This window comes from Lemur catta, chromosome 16 (assembly GCF_020740605.2).
Source record: "Lemur catta isolate mLemCat1 chromosome 16, mLemCat1.pri, whole genome shotgun sequence".
Taxonomy (NCBI): Eukaryota; Metazoa; Chordata; class Mammalia; order Primates; family Lemuridae; genus Lemur; species Lemur catta.
In genome coordinates this window covers 18,745,902-18,770,626 of record NC_059143.1, presented here as the reverse complement: position 1 = coordinate 18,770,626, position 24,725 = coordinate 18,745,902, and the positions used below count along the sequence as shown (strand labels likewise).

General features: G+C 35.5%; 1 protein-coding gene across 1 annotated transcript in view; it reads right to left on the bottom strand.

Moving 5' to 3' along the window:
* Positions 1–24,725, bottom strand: part of TAF4B (TATA-box binding protein associated factor 4b) — a 101,395-nt gene that overhangs the window by 33,482 nt on the left and 43,188 nt on the right. The window contains exons 10-12 of the mRNA XM_045527699.1: positions 22,002–22,132; positions 17,271–17,396; positions 11,908–11,964 (exon numbers count right to left, since the gene is read on the bottom strand). Coding sequence (XP_045383655.1) covers positions 11,908–11,964; positions 17,271–17,396; positions 22,002–22,132 — 314 coding nt within the window. The remainder of the gene's footprint in view (positions 1–11,907; positions 11,965–17,270; positions 17,397–22,001; positions 22,133–24,725) is intronic.

The following is a 24,725-nucleotide window of genomic DNA, read 5'->3' as shown; positions in this document are numbered from 1 at the left end:
GGCACTTTTTACCAGAACAGGAGGAAGTTCTGGGCATTAATGTAGATTTGCTACATATACCAAGAGTAAAGACTACAATGAGTGAGTGCAGTTCAATAAAAATAGCCATTGAGTTAGAGACTTGCTTGTGGAAACAGGATTGCAAATGACGTGATTACGCAGAAAACCCAAAAAAAAACCAAAAATCCTCCGACAAATTATTGAGTTTAGCAATACTGCAAGATGCCAGGTCAACACACACAATAATCTTTCTATTTAGAAAGAATGGTATTTACCATTAAGGGACAATTGGAAACTTAAAATTTAAAAGATGTCATTTATGATAGCTCTTCCCAAAATGAAATACTGAGATATGAATCTACACGTATAGATATTTCTATGCTATAAACCACAAAATGCCCATGAAAGAAATTTAAAAAAAAAATAGAAAAAATGGAGAGATACACTGTATTCATGGATTATAAGATTCAGCATAACAAAGACTTCAATTCCCTCCAAACTGATCTACAGATTTAGCACAATTTCAGTAATTTTTCTTGTAGATATGGATAAGTGGATTCTAAAGTTTATATGGAAAGGCAAATGAACTAGAATAGCTAAATCAACTTTGAAAAATAAACAACAAAATTGGAAGAATCACACCACCTGATTTTGACTTCCTAAAAGGCTACAGTAATCAAAATAATGTAGCATTGGCAAAGACACATAGATTAAAGGAACAAAACAGAGAATCCAGCAGTTGAGAAATGACAAAAATTCTCTCCTTGACCAAACTTCTGAACCCTCCTCTCAACTAGGTCTCTCTCTACCTTGGCCTAAAAACATTTGAACAAAACACTACCACAGTTTCTAACAGCTCAAGGCCACATCCCTAGGATGACCCTAACCCACCTAAAAGGGCCTATCTGAGAAAATCAAGGCTGCTAGAAGAATCTACTATTTGTTCCAGCCAACACCTGAAGACAAGGCCTTCTCCCTCACTTTGTGGAAGGGTAGGAGCCTAACTTCGATAAGCACCAGTTAGCAAACCCATATGGTTTTCAATGGACCAACTCCAACTTCCCACTTTAAATTTTTCACTTCCCTACTCCCTCATTCTCCCTTTAAAACACGCAGTCACCTCAGTACAAATCAATCAAAGTTGAGTCCAGTTCACGCTGGACTCTTTTCCCCATGGCAAAAGTGTATTACTGATTAAAATCTGTCCTTACCACTTTAGTGTCTGCCATAGTCTTTTTAACAAATGTTGGAGGAACTGGACATCCGTGTGCCAAAAAGCCCCACCATTCTGGACCTAAACCTCACACTTCATACAAAAATTAACTCAAAATGTAAAACTATAAAAACTTCTAGAAAAAAGTATAGGAGAAAATCCTTGTGACATGGAGTCCAGCAAAGACTTCTTACACATAACACTTAAAGCATATTCATAAAAAAACTGATATATTAATCAAAATTAAAAACTTTTGCTCGTGGAAGACACTCTAATCTATTTGCCTTTGTTGTCTACTGTATTGGCAAGGACTTCCAGTATAATGTTGACTAACATTGGTAAAAACAGAGATCCCTGCCTTTTTCCTAATCTTTGGAAGAAAGCATTCAGTCTTTCACCAAGAAGAATGATTTTATCACTAGGCTTTTTAAAGCTGTCCTTTACTGGATTGAGGAACTTCCTTCTATTCCAAGATTCCTGAGAATTTTTATCATTATGGATATTAAATTTTGTCAAATGTATTTCTGCATTCATTGATATGATCACATAATTTTTCTTTCTTAGACTATTAATATGGTAGATTATATTGATTGATTTTTCAGATATTAAACTGCCATTGCATTTCTGGGGTAAACCACATATGGTCATGGTATATTTTTCTTTTTTAAATTAATTTATTTTTTAGAGATGAGGGTCTTGCTATGTTGTCCAGACTGGACCCAAACTCCTAGGCTCAAGCAATCCTCCCACCTCAGCCTCCTGAATACCTGGGACTACAGGACACGCCACTGTACATGCTGTTCTTTTTATATATTGTTGGATTTGATTTGCTAATATTTTGTTCAGGATGTTTATATCTATGTTCATAGGGGATGTTGGTCTGTAGTTTTCTTGTTGTGTAACATACTTCTGGTTTTAATTATCAGGGTAATACTGGCCTCATAACATGAACTGGAAGTATATTCTATCTCTTCTATTTTCTGGAAAAGATTACACAGAAGTGGTGTTGATTCTTCTGTAAATATATGGTAGAATTTACTAAGTAAAATAATCTGTACCTAAATATATCTTTATTAAAAGGTTTTAACTACAAATTCAATTCACTTAATAATTACAGAACTACTGAGGTTATATATTTCATCTTGACAAAGTTTTTTATTTCAAAATATTAAGGGGGCATAAATGTTTTAGGTTACATGATCATTTTCATAATGCTTGAGTCCTGGCTATAGATGTGCTCGTCACCCAAATAGTGTTCATAGTACCCATTAGGTTGGTTTATTCCCCTCCACTAAGTTTTACTTCCCTCTGTGCACTTGTGTGCTCATCAGTTAATTCCAATGTAATAGCATACATGTGGTGTTTGTTTTTCCATTCTTGGTGATACTTCACTTAGGAGAATGCTCTCCAGTTCTATCCAGATTGTAGCAAAAGGTATTAATTCATCATTTTTTATAGCTGCATAGTACCCCATGGTGTATATACACCACATTTTATTAGTCCACTCATGTATTGATAGGCACTTGGGTTGATTCCACATCTTTGCAACTGTGAATTGTGCTGCAATAAAACATTTGAGGGCAGGTGTCTTTTTGATAAAATGACTTCTTTTCCTTTGGGTAGATACCCAGTAGTGGAATTGCTGGATTGAATGGTAGGTCTACTTTTAGTTCTTTGAGGAATCTCCATACTGTTTTCCATAGAGGCTGTACTAATTTGCAGTCCCACCAACAGCATAGAAGTGTTTCTTTCTCTCTGCATCCATGCCAGCATCTATTGTTTTTGGACTTTTTAATAAAAGTCATTCTAACTGGGGTAAGCTGATATTTCATTGTGGTTTTAATTTGCATTTCCCTGATGATTAGTGACATCACGCAATTTTTCATATGTCTATTGGCTATTTGTCTTTCTTCTTTTGAGAAACATCTGTTTGTGTTTTTTGCCCACTTTTTAATAGGTTTGTTTTTTTTCCTGCCAATTTGCTTGAGTTCTTTGTAAATTCTGGTTATTAGCCCTTTATCAGATGTGTAGCTTGCAAATATTTTCTCTAATTCTGTAGGTTGTCTATCTGCTGTTGTTTCCTTAGCCATGCAAAACCTTTTTAGTTTGATCAAATGCAAGTAATTTTTGCTGTTGCCATGATTGCCAACGGGGTCTTTTTCATAAATTCTTTGCCTAGGCTGATATCTAGAGTTTTCCTACATTTTCCTCTAGAATTCTTATGGTTTCATGCCTTAGATCTAAGTCTTTTATCTTTCTTGAATTAATTTTTGTGAGTGGTGAGAGTTAGGGATCCTGTTTTATTCTTCTTCATGTGGCTATCCAATTTTCCCAGCACCATTTATTGAATAGGGTTTCTTTTCCCCAGTATACGCTGTTGTATGCTTTGTGAAGGATCAGTTAGTTGTGGGTATATGGTTTTATGTCTGAGTTTTCTGTTCTGTTCCATTGTTCTATGTCTTTATTTTTGTACCAATACCATGCTGTTTGGGTTACTATAGCCTTGCAGTATAGTTTGAAGTCTGGTAACGTGATGCCTCCAGTTTTGTTCTTTTTTAAGAGTGCTTTGGCTATTCAAGCTCTTTTCTGGTTCCAAATGAAGCAAAGAATTATTTTCTCTAGATCTGTTAAGAATGACTTTGGTAACTTGATGGGAATTGCGTTGAATTTGTAAATCACCTTAGGTAGAATGGACATTCCAACAAAGTTGACTGTAACTATCCATGAGCACAAGTTTTTCCATTTGTTTGGATCCTCTGTGATTTCTTTCCTTGGAGTTTCACGGTTCTCCTTATAGAGATCTTTTCCTAGGTATTTTATTTTCTTTGTAGCTATTATGAATGATATTGAGTCTTTGATTTGACTCTTGGCTTGAATGTTATTAGTATATAGAAATGCTACTGGTATATATACATTGATTTTGTATCCTGACACTTTGCTGAATTTATTTATCAACTCCAGAAGACTCTTGGTGGAATCTTTGGGTTTTTACAGTTTGTGCTTTTCAAGAAATTGGTCATTTAGGCCGGGCGCAGTGGCTCATGCCTGTAATCCTAGCACTCTGGGAGGCCAAGGCAGGCGGATCGTTTGAGCTCAGGAGTTCGAGACCAGCCTAAGCAAAAGCGAGACCCCATCTCTACTAAAAAAAATATATAGAAAGAAATTAGCTGGACAACTAAAACATACATAGAAAAACATTAGCTGGGCATGGTGGTACATGCCTGTAGTCCTAGCTACTCAAGAGGCTGAGGCAGGAGGATCCCTTGAGCCCAGCAGTTTGAGGTTGCTGTGAGCTAGGCTGACGCCACGGCACTCTAGCCTGGGCAACATAGTGAGACTCTGTCTCCAGAAAATAAATAAATAAATAAATAAATTTATATTTAATATTACATTATTTATATTTCGACTAGACTTTGCTTTTAATAAAATATAAACCAGCTTGCTCACCAATACCAGCAACACACACTTTGTTCCTAAGAGATCAAATAGGCTTGGCATGTTTTCTTTAAGGTACAGCTCATTCCTTCCTTTGTGGCTAATTAAAAAGGCAGAATCCTTTATTTCCCTTATCATAGACTCTCTGATAAGAAGTAAAGGTCTCCTAAAATTCAAGTTAGTGCACTAGAGAGCAACTGAGAAAACTAATGGAAGATTATTTTATTCTTGATGCTCAGTATTTGTCTCTTCATTTAAGTACAACTCATGTTTACAGCCTTAAATCAAGACCTCAAAAACACTAATAGGTTACCTTAAAGATCACATAAACTCTCAAAGGTAAAGTTCAATAGAAGTACTTCTTGATGTTAAGCATATAATTTTCAAGAACAAAGGATATGGGAAAATGTTAATAAAAATTAATGAAAACAGAAACCAAAAGATTAGACAGAATCAGAAGAGCTAGCCAAGTGTCATATTTGCTACCTGCCTGGACAGATACAGGGCCAAATTTATCCAGATAGTTATGACACTGGCAGTATGGGAAAACCAAAAATGTGTTTATTTTTCATGCTTAAGGATGGCAAGATATAGGGGGGAAAATGCAGGCACTAAAAGTACAAAAGACAACAGCAGAGCTGTCCCTCATAACAAATGATCCAAAAATATGAAGTGATGTCATTTTCAGCCTGGTTTTGCTACAAACTTTTAGAAATAAAAAGGTATGAAACAATGGGTAATCCCTGAGACCAAAAAAAAAAAGAGCTGAGAGGTAAGTTAATTACTTTGCAAAATTTACGCATGCTGTACCAACACTGAATACACTAGTAGCAATGAAAATAGCTAATGTCACCAAATAGGAATGTTTGAACAAATCTAAAGAAATAATAAAAATAAAGTTCATTACACCAGGTTTTGAATTCAGCATACAAATAGTAATACCCTGCTTAGATTTCATAATGCAAGTATACATAAAGATAACAATAAAACCCTAACACTAAACACTAGAAACTTCTAAAATAGTAAAAATTTAAATTGAATTTTAGATATATTTTACAAAAATTCATTGATCAAACTCTAAAATTTTCACTGATGCTTGTAAATAATTCTGAATTAATGCTAAGAATACCAAAGTTCCTGGGAAAGCAAGGTTAAATCCTAAAGTATGCAAAACAAACAAACAAACCACTAAACATTAACAGGTGAATCTTAAGCCAAAGGAACCAAAAAACAAGTTACCAAAAAACCACCATCCCTATCTAAAATTCAAGGCTACCACAGCAGAAATACAGGATCCTTTTCAAGTCCTCAAAGACCATTATTAGGGAGGCATTCCATCAAATCAAATGATACAGAGTCTGATTTTTTTTTCTCCCAACCGATAAGACAAGTTTTCATATCAAACTGTTCAGAACACCTGAGATTCTTGGAATTTGAAACATATACTCTGGTGCCTTGCTAGTCAGCCCTTTTCATCCATCCCTACCTTTCAAAAAAAAAAACAAAAAAAAGCATCTTCCCCATAATCTCAGTTAAACTCATTCTTAAACATAATACTTGATTTATGAATTGTTTTAATATAATGTGCTATAGTTATTCTAGATTACAAAATTTTTTTTCCAGTTCTCACCTTTACTTCTTTTTTCTTCTCACTTTCTTTTTAGTCCTTTTGAAGGAAAAAAACCCTAACATATAAATAAATCTCAAACCTAAGTCTAAGAGTTGATGGCATCTATTGTAAATGTTCATACAGCTAATGCTCTTAAGCTATTGTTTTTCCCTTTCATGTCTCACTTTTCCCTAAATTATGACATTCTTGTATCATAAGCAGAGCAGGTATTATTAAATTCATTTTAAATACAAGGAAACTGAAGTAAGTTCTAAGAAGTAAAGTAACTTTCCAAAAGTGAGATTTCAATAATGGCAGGCTCAATCTATTATAGAATCCAAGACTCCTGACTTCTAGTTCAATGCTACTTATTTTAGAACATGCACCTCTTCTACCAAGAGAGACACAGGTCCTACTTTTCAAAATTAAGGATACATGCAATCTTCTAATGATCTCTAAATAAAATATTTTCTATTTAAGGTATACCAGTAAAGAAACACCACCAATAAAGTCCTTTTGTGAAAATATCCATGAAAAGACCTAACATAGCTTTCCCAGTTCCAAAAGAACTGATTGAATGTTAACTGGATGGTATCTGAACTTTGCCAGTTCAAGATGTCAAATATCAGATTCCCAAATCACAGTATTTGCCTTCATTGACCATTTAGTGGGAAAATAAAAGTGATAAATCTTAAAGCCTCCTTCTTTCTGATCATAGACCAAAGGTTCTAAGTGTGATCTGTAGAGCAGCAGCAACAGGAGCAGCACCTGGTAATTTGTTGGAAATGCAAATTTTCAGGCCCTAAACTAGACCTACTACAATACCATAAACTCTGGGTATGGGGCCCAGCAATCTGTATTTTAACAAACCCTTCAGATAATTTCATGCACACCAAAGTTTGTAAACCACCACTGTGACTAGACTATCAAAGCTTTGAAACTTCTGAATCTGTTTCTCTGCTATGTCATACACAAGCTCTTTATATCTTGTCACTTAGAGATTGTTTTCTCCATTACTTTTTTTTTGGAGATAAGGTCTTGCTCTGTCACCCAGGCTAGAGTACAGTGATGCCATCACAGCTCACTGCAACCTCAAGCTCCTGGGCTGAAGTGATCCTCCTGCCTCAGTCTCTTGAGTAGCTGGGACTACAGGCTGCCACCAAGCCTGCCTTTTTTTTTTTTTTTTGTAGAGATGGAGCTCTGCCTATATTGCCCAGGCTGGTCTTGAACTACTGGCCTCCCAAAGTGCTAGGATTACAGGCATGAGCTATCACACCTAGCCTAGAATGTATTTTTAATGACAAATTTCATTTTCCCCTGCCCAATGTTCCCTGAGTTTTGGCCCATACAGAACTAACATAAAGTTTAAATATAAATTACTATAATTTGATAGTTATCCTTAACTATTATGTGTCACAGCCTCTATATTTTCATATTTCATTTAAAAATATACTTTGCCTTTCTTATACCTAAAAGATGTTTTGTAATCAGTAATGAGCCTTATGATTCAGTATTTGATTTCTTGTACCATAATGCTTTATGGAGAGTTATATTGACAATCTTTATATCCTGTATTTTTTTATAAACAAAAATCCTAAATACTTCAGGGTACATATTTTCTAATCTGGTATGCATTTTAATCATCAAATACTTATTCTCTTGCCCAGTTCCTACAGGCTGTCCTGTGTCAACAGGTATAGAACTTGTATTCCTTTTTCTCCCCTCTACTGTCTGATAACAAACCAAAGTGGGAATCTTAGGAATTGTTAAAAAGAAAGCAAATGAATTCTTTGTCTCACTCTGCACAGATGCACTGAACTCACATTTCCCAAAGGAGAAAGAAGAAATTCAAAACAAAATAAAGGTCACAAAATATATAACAAATGTTTAAGGAATCAAAATGTTTGAACTTCAAGGTCAGATGCCTTGCTCTGTGGAAATCTGGATGATGTGGTATGAAAGGAAAATATTGAGGTCTAGATTCTAACACAACACATATTTCAGACAAGTTTTCAGCTACATTAAACAAAAGATGTGCCTGCTTTTTTGAGGTTAGAATTTGGCAATTAGTAATCTATTTAAAACCTTTCACAAAGAGATGTTGAAATGTAAGAATGTCAGTATTTAGATATTTTAGGAAAAGCATCTATGAAAATCTTAAATTCAGAATTTGAAAGTGCTAGTATTAAAAATATAAAGTTATAATAGAGAGAGAGAAAATGCTTATAACTTTTTTTTCAGGCAAAAACAGAAAAAGGGAAAAAAGACAGCCCCTAAGTTTAAAATAAGACATCTGAATTACAGGTATACCCACAGACATTTTAGCCAGAAAACAATAAGGTTTTCAAGTAGATAGATAACTTCTCAGGTCAATAAGAACAGTATGTAGCAGGAACCATTTCAATGGATAGAGACTAGGCTGGAGGGAAAGCCAAAGGCAGCCTATTTTTTTTTTTTTTTATTTTAGGTGCCAAATGAGAATGACAAAATTGGAAGTCAATAGGAAGAATGAAAAGAAATTACCAGACACCTTTATAAAAGCCTGTCCAATTTAATACAACTTGTCTTTACACCTGGAATGCAAAGAAGAAACGAATAGCCTCTAAAAATTTATTAGAGAAAAGTAAAACCACAGGAGAAATGATCAAGATCAAAATTCTAGTCTTGGCTGGGTGCGGTGGCTCATGCCTGTAATCCTAGCACTCTGGGAGGCCGAGGTGGGTGGATCGCTTGAGGTCAGGAGTTTGAGACTAGCCTGATTAAGAGTGAGACCCCGTCTCTACTAAAAAGTAGAAACAAATTATCTGGCCAACTAAAATATATATATAGAAAAAATTAGCCAGGCATGGTGGCGCATGCCTGTAGTCCCAGCTACTTGGGAGGCTGAGGCAGGAGGATCACTTAAGCCCAGGAGTTTGAGGTTGCTGGGAGGTAGACTGACGCCACGGCACTCACTTTAGCCGGGCAACAGAGCGAGACTCTGTCTCAAAAAAAAAAAAAAAAAACCAACAAAAAATCTCTAGTCCTTAATAGTTGAAAGCAAACATGGATTATAACACTGTATATGAAGGGGATTCAGTTTGTGATTTAATATTTAATACGAAAAATATCATTGCTGAAACATTTCCCAGCATAAAGCCTATAATGTCTCTAATCAGTTTTTCGGAGTTTTGCATTTATAAGATACTGTCAATCTAATTCCTGTCACCAGCTTGGTACGTAGGTAGTTACCTGGAAAAGGAAAGCAAAGCAGTCTAAATAAAACCATCATAAGGCATCTGTGCTAATTTTCACAACTGTGAACAAAGAAAACTTCCCAGACAGCCAAATACCAAAAAAATGACAAACCAAAACTTTATAGTCTATACTGGTGGATAGTCATTAGTGTATCACAAGTGCTAACATTATAATTGACTATACAAGTAAATAATTCAACTCTACATTAAAATAGGGTCAATATTTATGCAATCAAACAAAATACAGTAACCCTGTGTGTTTGATTCTGAACTAGAGCCCTTAGAACATTAAAGTTATTAAGAGCTCTAGGGGGCAGGAGGATGACAAAAACGACAATATTTAATTTTCATCAAACATTTGCAACTAATACAGAGTGGCTCTGTTCTTGGAATGGGGCCAATGTATTTGATTCCTTTTTTGATCAAAGGGGATTTATGATAGGAAGCAACTAGAAAACTTTCAAAATATTTTGGAAAGAAATTATATTGAGTTCTTTTAATCTTGCTTGGAAAAACAAAATAAATGGAGGTGCAAAGGGAGACAAAAAATCAGGTTTGCTACCACCTGTTCTCATTGCGAGAGGCATTTATATTTTTTTTTGCACATTTTCTCTCACAATTTTCTTTGAAAAATGATGTCTACCTAGTCTTTCCTCAGAGAATAATTAAACAACACTGTACTGAAAAAAAAAAAACCTCAAACAAAACAAAATCATCCCATATAAAGCTGAAGGAAAAACTAATCTAAGATACAGATACTTCTGAAGGTCTATGAAGGAGGAACAGACAGGGTAAAATCTTTAAGGTTAAAAGGGCAAGCTCTCTGCTACATATTTTCCAAAAAGGGAATGCAATTAGAAAATAGTGAGATAAGCCTAGAATCAGTCCTTAATTGAAACAAGGAGAGACAGACACCCAGGATTCAGGGCAACAATAGGTTGCCCATCCCCAAATAATCTATCATCAAGCCAGGTTTGCTTAACTGAAATTACAGGTACAGTTCTCACATTAATATTTCTAGATAAATTTTCCATGGAAAACATTTAGCATGAGGAGTATTTTGTTGTTGAAAATAAAGTATTTCTGGTTTCAACCATTTCTAATGTTCTCCCTTTCCAGTCTTTCTTGTCCCAATCCGGAAACCCCTCCACCCAGAGTTCATGTATTTTCCCTCTCTCTGCTAATGCAAGCACACCACATTGATTATAAGAACCTTACTAGATTTCCATTTGTTTTGCCTCAGCTCCTACATTAATCCAAACAATAAGGGCCTCTAAAACATTCATAAATAACCTGCTGCTGCTGGCACCTAGGAGTCAACTGCAGCAATGTTAAGCAACAACAAATTTCATACTTCAAGAGGCACAGTTAAGGGAAAAGGTTGCTCAGAAAATCACTCTTATTTAGCACAAAGATCCTTAAAAATTGCATGAAATCAGTCAAGTAACTATAGAAACCAATTTCTTCAGCTCCATATCACACGTCTCACACCTCAATTGTCTTTATTATCGTCTGCTGTCAGATCCTTAATCAGAAATGTGAACAGGCTTGATGATTTATTCAGCAGGGAAAAGAATCTGTAGGTCAAGTGAAAAATTTCACACACACACCCATACACACGCCACATCTTCAACCTTAGGTACTTTCATTTCATTCTGTTCTCAGCAGCTCTGGGGGCAACTCCAGTGAGATCCAATATTAAGGCTCAATTAAAATAAGCTCCAATTAGTGGAGCTTTTTTCTCTGGGGCTAGAAAAGTCAGGAAATGGATATTGGGAAATGTAAAAAGTCAGCTACTGAGAGGAGGCTGCAGACATAAATGAACTTATTTGTTGATTTCTACAGTTGCTATGCAGAGGCCTCTGGGAGTAAAAGCTTAACCAGTCTAAGCTATAAACTAAAACCCCTGCAGCTAAACATGAACTGTGTGAAACAAGGGCTCCATTCCAGAACAGAAAACTGCTGGGCCCAGAAAATTAAAAGCCAGAGGCGTTTTCCATTTAAAACTAAATCCCAGTACCGCCTCCCAGCCACAGAATTATAAGCAGTATCAGATTTACAAAACGAACAATTACCCTGGAAAAATGTAGCCTATTGTACAGTCCCAGACGCTAAATCTCAAAAGTTTCTTTTTTTTTTTTTTAATCCCACATTATATTCCTCCAAGTACACTGCTGTAGTTTACAAAGACATTTCTAGACAGGTCTAAGCCTTGAAAATAAATTTTAAAAAGAGAGCACATAACTCATTGACCTCATTTGAAGTACTGCCCTTGCCTTTAGCAGTTCCTGTCCTTCCCTAAGGCCTCTGCAAATGGTATGCAACAGCAAAATAAACCCTGACCTAATTGCCAGGAGAGAGCTGCCAACCTTCCCTCAGACACAAAGACAAGCATGGTAACTTGAAAGTCCTACCTCTTTGGCTTTCTGCTTTAATCTCAGCTGTTCTGGATCTTCTTTATTGGAACGACTCTATCAAAGGAAAAGAAAATTTTAATAGAAATTACTAGCATCTAAACACCACAGTTGCCGTTAAATATTTAATAAATGACAATTTTCTCTTGTGATTGAGTATCTTAGCTCCAGGGGAAAATGCCTCAATCCAGTCTAGCTGCGCTCCCACCCTCACTCCCCCTCCCCTCGTCATCTGGGCCGGCTGCTGCAGCTCTATCTAGCCCGGAGGAAGCTTATACTGAAAATGATGCTAACAATGTCAGTCAGGTCCAGTTGAGGCATGACGTTGTTCTTGTTGGAACACTGAAAACTAAAAAACGCATGGTAAACATGAAGGAAAAGAAAAAAAAAGAGTAACTGTTGGCTCAAATGAATGAAAACAATCAACACTGGCTGATCTTGAGGTGAAGCCATTTCGGAAAAACATGGTATTTTCAAGGACTATTAAAATCAAGAACCTGACTAACCTTAAACCAAATCTCTCCTTTGAAAAGCATAATTTCTAAAAGTGTAATTAGGAAATCCATCCCAATATTTTAATTAGAGTATCTCATCATCTTTGGGCCCTCTATAGCACTTAATAAAATGTTGTACACAAGTAAATGTTCAATAAATGTTTACTGAATGCCACTTTCCACAGTACAGGACTGGAATAAGAAGAGAACTATTAAAAATAAAATAATTTTTTTAAAAAAGACAGCTATTATATATAAAGCTATCGTGGAATAAAGGATAAGGAACTTTATTTCTGACACCATTAACATTTGTCCACTGGAAAATATACTTGGGATAGGTATATCTTTCTTCTCATCCTAACAAAGTTATTTAACTGCTTATAAATCTGAATGTTTGTTCTATAAAGTGCAACCTTACCTAAGTTAAAGACAGCTAACAAAATAAAGCTAGAAGTATTTTCATATTTACTAAGTTTACTTGATCTTTTATTGAATGACCAGCACTTTTGTTAAAGGAAAAAAGAGATTGTTTAGGTTTGATTTGAGTGCGCCTTTTAAGTAGCTACACAAAATTCTACCCAAAGCTAGTAATTTTTTTCTTAATTTTAGTCCCCAAACTATTTAAACAATTTCATTTCAACCCAAACTAAGATAAATTCCTTTGTTAGTATAGCTATAGCATGAGGAGAGGATGAGTATGCTTATATATGTGTTTATATATACCTATGTATATATATGTATACAGATATGTATATAATTTTTTGCCCCAGTATAAAATGGGCACATGTGGGTATCAAGTCTTTCTTTGTAAGTCATCAAGTATTTATTGGTCATCTACAGGACAGATTCTACTCTATGTACCACTGTTCTAGGCCTTGGAGATACAGAGATGAAATAACTAGACAAAGTCCTTGCTCTCAAGTATCTTATATTTTAAGAAGAGAAAAATAAAACAATTTCATAAAAAGTAATCACATTTATAATATGTAAAACATTCCTGATGGGTAAAAATATAAAACAAATAATTGCTGGTACTAAGTGCTATAAAGAAAATAGAATAATGTGATAGAAAGGAAGGGAGAGGAATCTGGGTACTTCTCCAGCCAGGATGGTAGAGAAAGCATTTCTAAGAAGTGACATTTGAGTAGAGATCTGAATGACAAGAAAGAGGTAGTCATGCAAACATCTGGGGGAAGAACATTCCAAACAGAAGGACAGTAATTGCTAAAAATCTTAAAATGGGAATAAGCTTGGGCATATTTGAAAAAAGAAAGAAGGCCCATGTGGTTGAAAGCATAGAGAAAGCTGAAAGAGAGAAAGGCTAGAGATCATATGTTGCCTTGTAGACCATGACAAGAAGTTGGAGGTTTAATTCTACTGATCAAAACAAGCCACTGGAGGGTTTGGAACACAGGAGTAAGATGCCACTAATGTGACATTTTCGAAAGATGGCTCTGATAGCTATGTAGAAGGTGCACTGTAGGGATCAAGATTAAAGGTGTGGGCACAGAAAGCAAGGAGGAGATTGTTCCAAAACAGCTGTTGTGAATTAAGACACTGATTAGGAAAGACAAAGGCAGCTTGGACCAGCACCATAGCAGAGAAGATGATGATATTTAGCTTTCATTCAAAACATATCTGTCAGGTAAAAGCCAATCAGCTTTGTTGATGGATTTGACATATGGTATGAAGTAAAGAATCGAGGATGATGCCTAGGATTTTAGCCTAAGCAACTGGGAGGATGGTAATTCCAACTTTCTGACAAAGTAAAAATCTAAGGAAGAGCAGATTTAGCAGAAGAGAGCTCAATGTTCACTTCTAGATGCCTAAGTAGAAGTCTAATATCTTAAGGTGAGCATAAGCTTGGCATACTCAAGGATCAAAAAGGTCAGTGTGACGGGAGCATAATGAGTGAAGGGAGTGACATGGGGCAAGCTCAGAGAAGGAGTGAGGTGACAAATAACATAAGGCCTTTTAAAATTTGGTAAGAAGTTTGGATTTTAAGTGCAACAGGAAGCCACTAAAGGCTTTCAAGCAACGGAGACACACATGACTTGTTATGAAAACATTCTGACCCTAGATGAAGAATGGATTGTAGAAGGAAAAGACCAGTTACAGCAGTCCCCAACCTTTTTGGCACCAGGGACTGGTTTCATGGAAGACAATTTTTCCATGGACCAGGCTGAGGGGTATGGTTTTGGGATGATTCAAGTGTATTCCATTTGTTTGTGTACTTTATTTCTATTATTATTACATTGTAATATATGATGAAATAATTATACAACTCACCATAATGCAGAATCAGTGGGAGCCCTGAGCTTGCTTTCCTGCAACTAATACCGCTGCTGATCTGACAGGCGGCGGAGCTCAGGCAGTGATGTGAGCAAGGAGTGGCTGTAAATACAGATGAAGTTTCTGCTCATGTACCACTCACCTCCTGCTGCGTGGCCCAGTTCCTAAAAGGTCATGGTCTGGTCCTCAGCCCAGGGGTTGGGGACCACAGAGTGAGAAGATATAAAAGTCCAAGTGAAAGATGATTTAGACTAGAGTGGTGACAATGCTGATGAAAAGAAGATAGATACATTTTGGAAAGATACTAGGAAGTGAACTAGATGTGGGGAGAGAGGAGCAACAGAGGGTTAAAGATGACTCCTAGGATTTTTTGCTTGAATGATGGTGTCATTTATTGAGTTAGGTCAGAAAACCTTTATGAGTAAAAGGTATTTAGAAACTGAAAGCAAGCATAATACATTATATCCAATAATAGCTAAACTAGTATTTAATAGTTTATAACCTGTTTACAGCACAGTAATTGAAAATAAAATACCAATAAACCACCTCACTATTATGGCTAAGTGCTTGCTTATAACACTTGAGTGCTCAAGGAAGAGCATCTTCCTGCCCTTCCTAGTGCGGGGGATGGGGGCAGTATGAGGGCTAAAACCATGGGACAGCAGGAAGCTGCACAGTGACAAGGTTGTTGGGGGGTTCAGGCCATGAGAGTAAGTCTAGTGACCAAGAATATAGGGTGGTGAGGCACTGGGAAGACTCATCAAGGAATGAGCCAGTGGGCATGGTGGCCAATTATGTGGACAACAAAATGGGGTGGAGGGGATAGTAATAGCAGACAAGAGACAGTCAGGATGGCTGGTTGAAAGATTAGTTACATTGATCAAATAAGTAAACTGATTGAGGACATAAGTTGAATATAACAAGGATGATAGAAGCCAAGTTTCTGACTACTGAAGAAAGTTTTTACAAACATGGAAAGGTTATGGATAGAAAGAACCCTGAGGTACAGGATTGGAGTTGGAGGTATCCATATGAACTCATGGTTTTATAATATATACATACAGATATAGAAAGTTACAGATGTATGTTCATGTGTGTATATACATATAATTCTTTTATCTATCCATTGAGAGTGCCTACATGTAGTGACACCCTGTCAGCAATGAGCACACTGTATGATCTAATCTGATTATCATTCTCAAATAAAAAGAAGTAGGTTCCCTAGAGAAATGGCTGATTCCAAGGCTAGGGCAGGAAAAATAAAAAGTGGACCCAGAATCCCTTGTGCCAAAAAGTAAGGACATGCTCAGTTAGTGATAGACACATGACTAAAGGACCCAAGTGACAGCTGGAAGGATCTCCCACTCAGGAGCAATTGGTGCATCGAGCATCAAAATCAATGATAATAACAGATCAAACCTGTTGAATCAAAGAGAAATCCACAAGCCCATACTGGTATGAATAAGGAAGAAGGGAAAGTTGTTCCATACAGTACAGTGCCAATAAATGTAGAAGAGTTGACAGGCATAAAGACTCACTATTTGGCAACCATCACAGAAGTGGCTAATTCAGGCAGATACCACAACAGATGCTATGGTTGATATGTGGAGGTTTGATGAGGAATAGGATATGGGCATAATCTTAGAATACCTTCTTATGAAAAAGTAATCCATCACAAAGGGGAAAATGGCAAATTTAAAATGGTGAGAACTGGTAGGTACCCCGCATGACCCTTTTGATATGATCATCTAGAAGAATGTACCACATTTCTGTGTATTCCTGCCAAGACTGCATGGCCTAAGTCAATCTTAAAGAAATATCAGATGAACCCTGGTTGAGGGTCATCCTACAGAAGGTAAGGTCTGTACTCGTTAAAAAACTGTCGAGAGCATGAAAGACAGACTGAGAAACTCTGACTGAAGGAACTTGAGAGATGACAATTAAATGAAATACATATTCCAGAATGAGAAAATGGACCATGAAAGAAAGAGACACGGTTGATCCAGCTGATGAAACAGGAATGGGGTCTGTGCATTCGATGGTATTGTTTCATTGTTGACTTCTTGACTTGGAGGATTATAAGGAAGAATGTTCTTGTTTTTGCAAATCACTACAATGTTTAGGGATGGTGGGATGTCATGTCTGAAGACTACTTTCAAAAAGGTTCAGAAAAAACTAATTCGTGTTAATAGTTATACAACTTCGTGAATACTAAAAATGAAGGAAGGAAGGATGTAGGGAAGAAGGGAGGAGACTAATGATTGTGTAGAAAGGGTGGGGGAGAGGGTAGAGATGGAGACTCTGAAAACTTTATAAAACATTTTTACCTGGGGGTGGGGGCGGTTGGTACACAGCAAATGTGAGGAGACAAAAGATTATGACTCATTAAACTAAATTATCTGAAAGCCACTGTACCACACCATCCTGGCTGTGAGACATTCTATTAGTAATTTCATTTTAGGAAATCCTCCAGAGAAATCTAAAGGCCTAATAAAACCAAGACAGTCAACCAATGATAAAACCAATTCTGACCACATTGCCAGGCTATGTTCACTTATAATTCATACAGGCCCTTACCTTGGCTACCTTAAGTAACATTTCTCTTTCTTCTAAATCCTTTCTCTGTTTCTCCAATTGATCCAGCTTTTCAAGAAATTTGAGCTGTGACCTGGTATCACTACATGGGATGTAATTTTCACTTGCCTGGGGGAAAAAAAAAGAAAAGAAAGTCTTATGATGCTGGGCAACATATTCTACATTAAGTATTGTTATAAATCAGCTAAAGAGTATCACCTAAATAAATAGAAAGCTGAATTTTCAGAAAGTAATATTTTTGTTTCTGTTAAATAAACTTACCCCTAAAAAAACCCACGGAACTTTAATCATCTTTAAAATTTGAGAGGTGATTAACCATTTATGTTTCAAAGAGCTTTCCTAATGAACTTCATTCAGAAGGGAGAAAAGGTATTAAGCCAAGCAGATCCTGACAAGAAGTAGAAAGCAAGAGGATAACGCCATTTGCCTATCATCTTTTTAGTTAAATTATAATTTACCTCAGCAGATGTTAATACCAGTAATTAAACTTTAGGCCTATGAAAAACAAAAAGAAACAATCACCTCAATGAAAAATATACCAAAGACAAAAGTTATCACTCTGGTTACCTGGTTACCTGGTTACCATCGGTTCAACCTTGACTAATGAATAAAACTTCTATCAGAATACAACATGTAACATGATGGCAAACATTAAAATACTGAAACCCTGTTTTGAGGATTCCCTTAAGGTATGAATTTGGACAGAAACTGTAGTCAAAAAATGTAAGTATATAATTTATAAATGAGCACGAATATAGAAGTATGATTATTTATCTTAATTGTTCCATAAAATGATAAAATTCAAATTGTTCCATTTATTCTGATATTCTAGATTGTAAAACAGTGCTTTCCAACCTGAATACTTTCTAACATTCTTTGCCTACATGATCACCCTTCCTTTTCTGTAGTACCTAGAGCAGTGTGTGTGCTGGAGGGCAGGAGGGTGGGGACCTTCCCAGTCAGTATTTAAGACATCCAGCCATCTACTCATCTCAGTGATTTACACACCCCAAGGAGCCTGTAGAGCAGAAAAGCTGAATGTTTTTAAGCAGTTGGCTCAATAGCCAGTGCCTGGCCTGGAAATTATGGGTATAACACCACTCCCATATCTGTTTTATCCCCATGCTAATGGCTGATTCAATTAACAGGGACTGAGAGATTTCATATGCCCAAGATTCTTTTTAAATTAAATTTTTATTGTTGGTATTTAACTAGATCAAAAGAGTATTACATAGTTTAAGGAATAAGGATGTATTAGTGCTACTTACTTTACTTCATGTTTAATACAAAAAGAATTCCCAAATGTTTTTAAAGTTAAATAGCACAAGATAGAATATGGAATACATTATAGGCTAACCATAGAGGTTAAACATAATAACAAGTGGTATTTTAAATACTTCATCTTTACCGTTTTTGTGTTCAGACACTCTGGAGATAGTTTACTGACAGGATTTAATATAAAAAGGACAACAAAAACTAAATTTAAAGGGGACACAGACTTTCTAAATTTTAACCCAATCATATTCCCATGCTACGATTCCTTCCTCTCTTCCCTACAACTTGGATACAATTGCCTCTGACATAGTCTTTATTAAAAGGATTTGTTCTATAAACTTTGGATTCAGTCAAAAGGCCACACTCAAGGATCCAGAAGGCCACATGTGGCCCCAAGGCTGCAGGTTCCCCACCCAAATGAAGTAGAGGCTGGCAAAATGGATAAAAAACATAATCAAAATATATGCTCTCTGAACTTTAGATAAAACCATACCGGTAAGTTGAAAGTGAAAGGATGGAAAAAGGTAATCTATGTAAATGGTAACCAAAAGAAAGTATGGGTGGTTATGCTAATATCAGAGAAGGCAGACTTACGTCAAAAATTCTTCAAAATGACATTATATATTGATAGAAGCATCAATCCATCAAGAATATATATACACCAAACAAGAGTTCTCAAATATATGAAGCAAACAAACCCTGGCAGAATTATTTCTTAAAATAGATAGTTCTACAATAGTTAGAGATTTTTAACCTTTTACTCAACTATTACTTTCAATAATAGTTGAATATCTAGAAAGATGATCAATAAAAAAATAAAGGACTTAACATTATAAACCAACTATATCTAACTAACATATATGAACACAATACCAAACAAAAGGGCCGGGTGCAGTGGCTCACGCCTGTAATCCTAGCACTCTGGGAGGCCGAGACGGGTGGATCATTTGAGCTCAGGAGTTCAAGACCAGCCTGAGCAAGAGTGAGACCCCCGTCTCTACTAAAAACTAGAAAGAAATTAGCTGGACAACTAACAACATATAGAAAAAATTAGCTGGGCATGGTGGTGCATGCCTCTAGTCCCAGCTACTCAGGAGGCTGAGGCAGAAGGATTGCTTGAGCCCGGGAGTTTGAGGTTGCTGTGAGCTTGGCTGACGCCACAGCACTCTAGCCAGGGTGACAGAGTGGGACTCTGCCTCAAAAAAAAAAAAAAAAAAAAAAAAATACCGAACAAAAGCAGAATATACATTCCACTCAAGTGCACATGGAACATTCTCCAGAATAGGCTATATGTTAGGGCACAGAACAAGTCTCAATAAAGTTTAAATGATTGAATCATTTAAATTATCTTCTCTGACCACAATAAAATGAAGCTAGAAATCAAAAACAGAGGAAAACTGGAAAATTCACAAATACGTGGAAATTAACACACTCTTAAACAAACAATGGGTCTAAGAAATCTCAAAGGAAATTAGAAAATACTTAGAGACAAATGAAAATTAAAACACAACAAACACAACATACCAAAACTTGTGAAAGCAGTGCTCAGAGGGAAATTTATAGCAGTAAATGCCAACAGTAGAAAAGGAAAATCTCAAATCAACAACTGAACATTATACCTTATGGAACTAAAAACAGAAAAGCAAACTAAACCCAAAGCTAGCAGAAGGAAGAAAATAATAAAGACTGGAGTAGGCCGGGCATGGTGGCTTACACCTGTAATCCCAGCACTTGGGGAGTCATAGGCGGAGGATCCCTTAAAGCTAGGAGTTCTAGGCTGCAGTAAGCTATGATCAAGCCACTATATTCCAGTCTGTGTGACAGAATGAGACCCTGGTTCATAAAGAGAAAACAAACAAATAAACAAACAAACAAATACATATATATATATATATATATATATATATATATATATATATATATATATATAGTGGAGATAAATGAAACGTAATAGAAACACAATAGAAGAATTTAATGAAACCAAAAGTTAGTTGGTTCTTTCAAAACAATAAACAAAACTGACAAACCATTAGCTAGATTGACAAAAAAAGAGAAGATGCAAATCACTGAATTCAGAAATGAAAGGAGGATCATTACTACTGATCTTATAGAAATAAAAAAGAATGTAAGAAAATTATTAAGTTTTATGGCAACAAATCAGATAACCTGGGAGAAATGGACACATTCCTAGAAACACACAAAAATAGATACTGATATTAATTTTGTTTTTTCCACAGCCTTTCCTCCTGTTGATCATGCATTTTGAAGTCAGTCCAGCAAATTCTCACAAATATTTATGCAAGTGAAGACCTCAGCAACTATATATAGTTCTTCCAAAGTTCTAAATGAAGTAGAAAGGAAAGAAAATAGAATGATTCCTCCAGGGAACTTACTGGTAGTATGGTAGCTGATATTTTCCTGGATTCCTTTTAGTCTATGACTAGGATACTATGGGGCAATGACCATTCTTGTAAACTCAGTATCTCACAAAGTTAACTACATACCATCTTGTTTAAAAACTAGCTGTCAGCATTTCTTGATAAAAAGGGAAGGGGTTATCTTATTTTTCTTATCCCAGGTTATCTTTTTTTTCATCCCTAATCACCCAATATATTTACCCTCCTCCAAATGTATAATTCAAACATACCAAGTTTTTTCATCTTGATAACAGCAAGCCATTTGGTTCATACCACTAGAGATAAGACAGGGTATTTTTGCATTTAGTTTTGTTACAATGTGTTGTGGTCAATAACAACAAGGAGTGGCATCAGTATTAGCACTCAATGCACTTATTAAAAGGAACAGAAGAGGAACAAGTGGAAAGATCTAATGTAGAACATGAAGACTATAGTTAATAATATATTCTATTCAGGATTTTGCTAAATGAGTAGATTATAGCTGCTCTTGCCACAAAAGGGAAAAATGGGTAACTATGTGAGATGATGGATATGTTCATTTGTTCCACTATAGTAACAGTTTTACTACATATGTGTTAATATATAACATGTTGTAAGCCTTAAATATACACAATGAAGTTTATTTTAAAATAAATAAATCTCTGCAAAACTTAAAGGCAAAAAAAGGAACAGGAATGCTAGTAGAGTACAGACCACAGAAGAGAAGAGAAACAAGTAGCCAATATTCTACTTTATGATATCCTCCTTCCCAGTCAAAAGCTTAAGGAGCCTCAGCAGAACAGATACATATTTCAATCTACACTGACATAAATGCTTTGGATACCATTTTACACTCTATTTTCATTTTTTTAATCATGTAAGCATATCTAAATAAGGCAAATTAAGAACAAGTCTTTGATTTTCTACTAATATGAAATATGTCTCAATCATTCCTTTAAAAACATATTTAGAATATAAATTCATGCCCAAAAAACTGCCTGTAACACTCAAGACTTTGTACTTCTTTAATGATTTCCTTTACCTTGTAAGTAGTCATTCGATGCTGAGCAATTGCAGTCAGTTTTTCTAGAAGGCCTCGTAATCGCTCCTGTGTTGCATGGGAGATCAAGTTCACAGCATCAGAGTTAAGTTCCGTAATGTCATGCTTTTTACCTGTGGAAGCAGAGAAAATCCATTACGTGTTTTAGTGGTGGCTGATAATTGAAATAATTAGCACAGCAGGTATTCTGTTCCCCCTGGAAGTCATACCCATTATGAATAAAGGTTTGGAGATTATGATTTTCCTGGTAAAGTCACAACTTCAAAGATCTTAGACATTACATTAATAAAACCTAGCCTGAAGCCTCAGAAAATATAGACATTGTTTCACTTAGCCTCTAGAATCATTCTCCTTGCAAGGTCATTTATAGGACAAAGTTAATAAGAACACAAATCAAGTCTAGTGTTCAGGGAGGAAAATGGTAACTGCAGAAATTAGTGCCGTATTCTGTTAATTTTAGTAATTAAAAAAATAGAAAATTACATTTCGCCCTGTTTGACACTGTTAACAATTTATGCCATTTATTTCAATGAATTCAGACTATGAGTCTCCGTTAATGCCTATCTACAAGACATACCTATATTCCTTTTTGTCCATTACTAATCATGCATATTTAGTACTAACTCATGTTTTGATAAATTGACCTGGTAATCAATTTACAAGTTGAAAGGAGTTCAAAGCTTTATCATTTCATCCACCTATTTAAATAACTTCTCTCTCACTAGATCACCTTTCTATAAATAAACCAAAGTTTTCCTCCTTCTGCTAACTAGGAAGAAAGTTTTAAGGAAACAATTTGGACCACAAATTCAGAGGAAAAAGCTCATTTATAAACCAATTTTATCAGTATTTAAATAGTATTTCTCAGGCACGGTGAAAACACCTGTATCAACAGACACCCAAACCTAAAAATATAGGTAATTAGGGAGTCTAATTTAAATGAATTTTTAAAACCACTACTATTATTGTTTTTAACACAGACACAGAAATTTTTGAAATATTGTTTGATTTCCCATTCTAATTTACCTGAAACATATTCTTAAATTCTCATCAAAGGGTGAATGACTACAGCAGAAATATGCTTTAATTAAAAGTCAACAACTCTTAAATACATTCTTTGACATTATTACACAATAAAACCAATAGAAAGAAGATATAAAATTATCAAACCTGTCCTAAACCAAGCCTTTGAATTCATTACTTTGTATTATACCAAAACTGAATTCCTCTCCAATCTCTGATTCAAGCAGGGAAAAAAATACTACAAAAATCAAATTTACTTTATTAAAACTTGCAGCATAAACAAAAAGTGCAGCCTTTTATAGCTGTGGGTCCCCAACCCTCCCAGGCTGCAGAGCAGTACCAGTACTTGGCCTGTTGGGAACAAAGGCTGCACAGCAGGTGGTGAGTGGGAGGGGAGAGGGCAAAGCTTCATCTGCATTTACAACTGCTCCCCATTGCTCGCATCACTGCCTGAGCTCTGCCTCCTATTAGATCAGCAGCAGTATTAGCTGCAGGAAAGCAAGCTCAGCGCTCCAACTGATTCTGCATTATGGTGAGCTGTATAATTATTTCATTACATATTACAATGTAATAATAATAGAAATAAAGTGCACAATAAATGTAATGGGCTTCAATCATCCTGAAACCAAAATTTGTCTTCCATGAAACCAGTCCCTGGTGCCAAAAAGGTTGGGGACCCCTGTTCTATAAAAGAGATAGTACAATTTGAAAACAATCCAATAATTAAAATTACAACTAAATATAGGGTAAATAGGGGATGGCATGCTATTTTATGCTTAAAGAAAATTAGCATTCAAAAATATTTAGTATTTGGGGAGAATCTTTAAAAATAATTTCATATGCATTCATAAAACAGAAGTAATTCACTCAACAATAAATTCATATTTTAAAAATATGAGAAATAAACAGGTCCTGCAATTAAACAATTTCAGGGCTTAAGAACTAAATGTTCTAACTCCTTCACTATATTGGTAATAAAACACAACTTAAAGTTACAAATTTAAATACTGTACAAAAATTCCCTCTTTTAAATATTAATAAAACACTTTTTAACAAAGTCAACATAACTGATTAAAGAACTCTAACTGGTGCTTGAATTCTAGTTATGTGATTTTATTAAATGTCTGTGGAATTTAATTTAGGTAATTAGAAAAAATGAAAAACCATTGCCACTTAATCTCATAACATTATTCAAAAAGAAAAATCCTTTTTCCAAAAAAAATCCTTTGGGTAAATTTGTAATTTCTGTTTTTCAGGAATGGCCATGGTTCTGACCTATTCTATAAAGATAAAAGCTTATTATTTTTAATAATATAAATGGAAAACATTCCTAGAAATACATAATTCCATTCATTCTATGGTTTTCCTTTTTAAAAAAAGCTTAGATCATTCAGAAGAATTTTTGTAGTTTTCCATCGTATTGTAAGTTTGTACTTGATCATTAAGAACTGAAAATGCGTAACTGTCCCCTTATTCTCCTAAATTGGAGACTGCCAAACTACAGCTAACAGGTCAAATATGATCTCTCTCTGTAAATGAAGATTATGGGAATATAGTTGCAATGGACTGAATGTTTGTGTTCCCCCAAAATTCATGTGGAATCCCTAACCCAAATGTGATAGTACTTGGAGTGGAGCCTTTAGGAGATAGTTAGGTCATAAAGGTACGGCCCTCACAAATGAC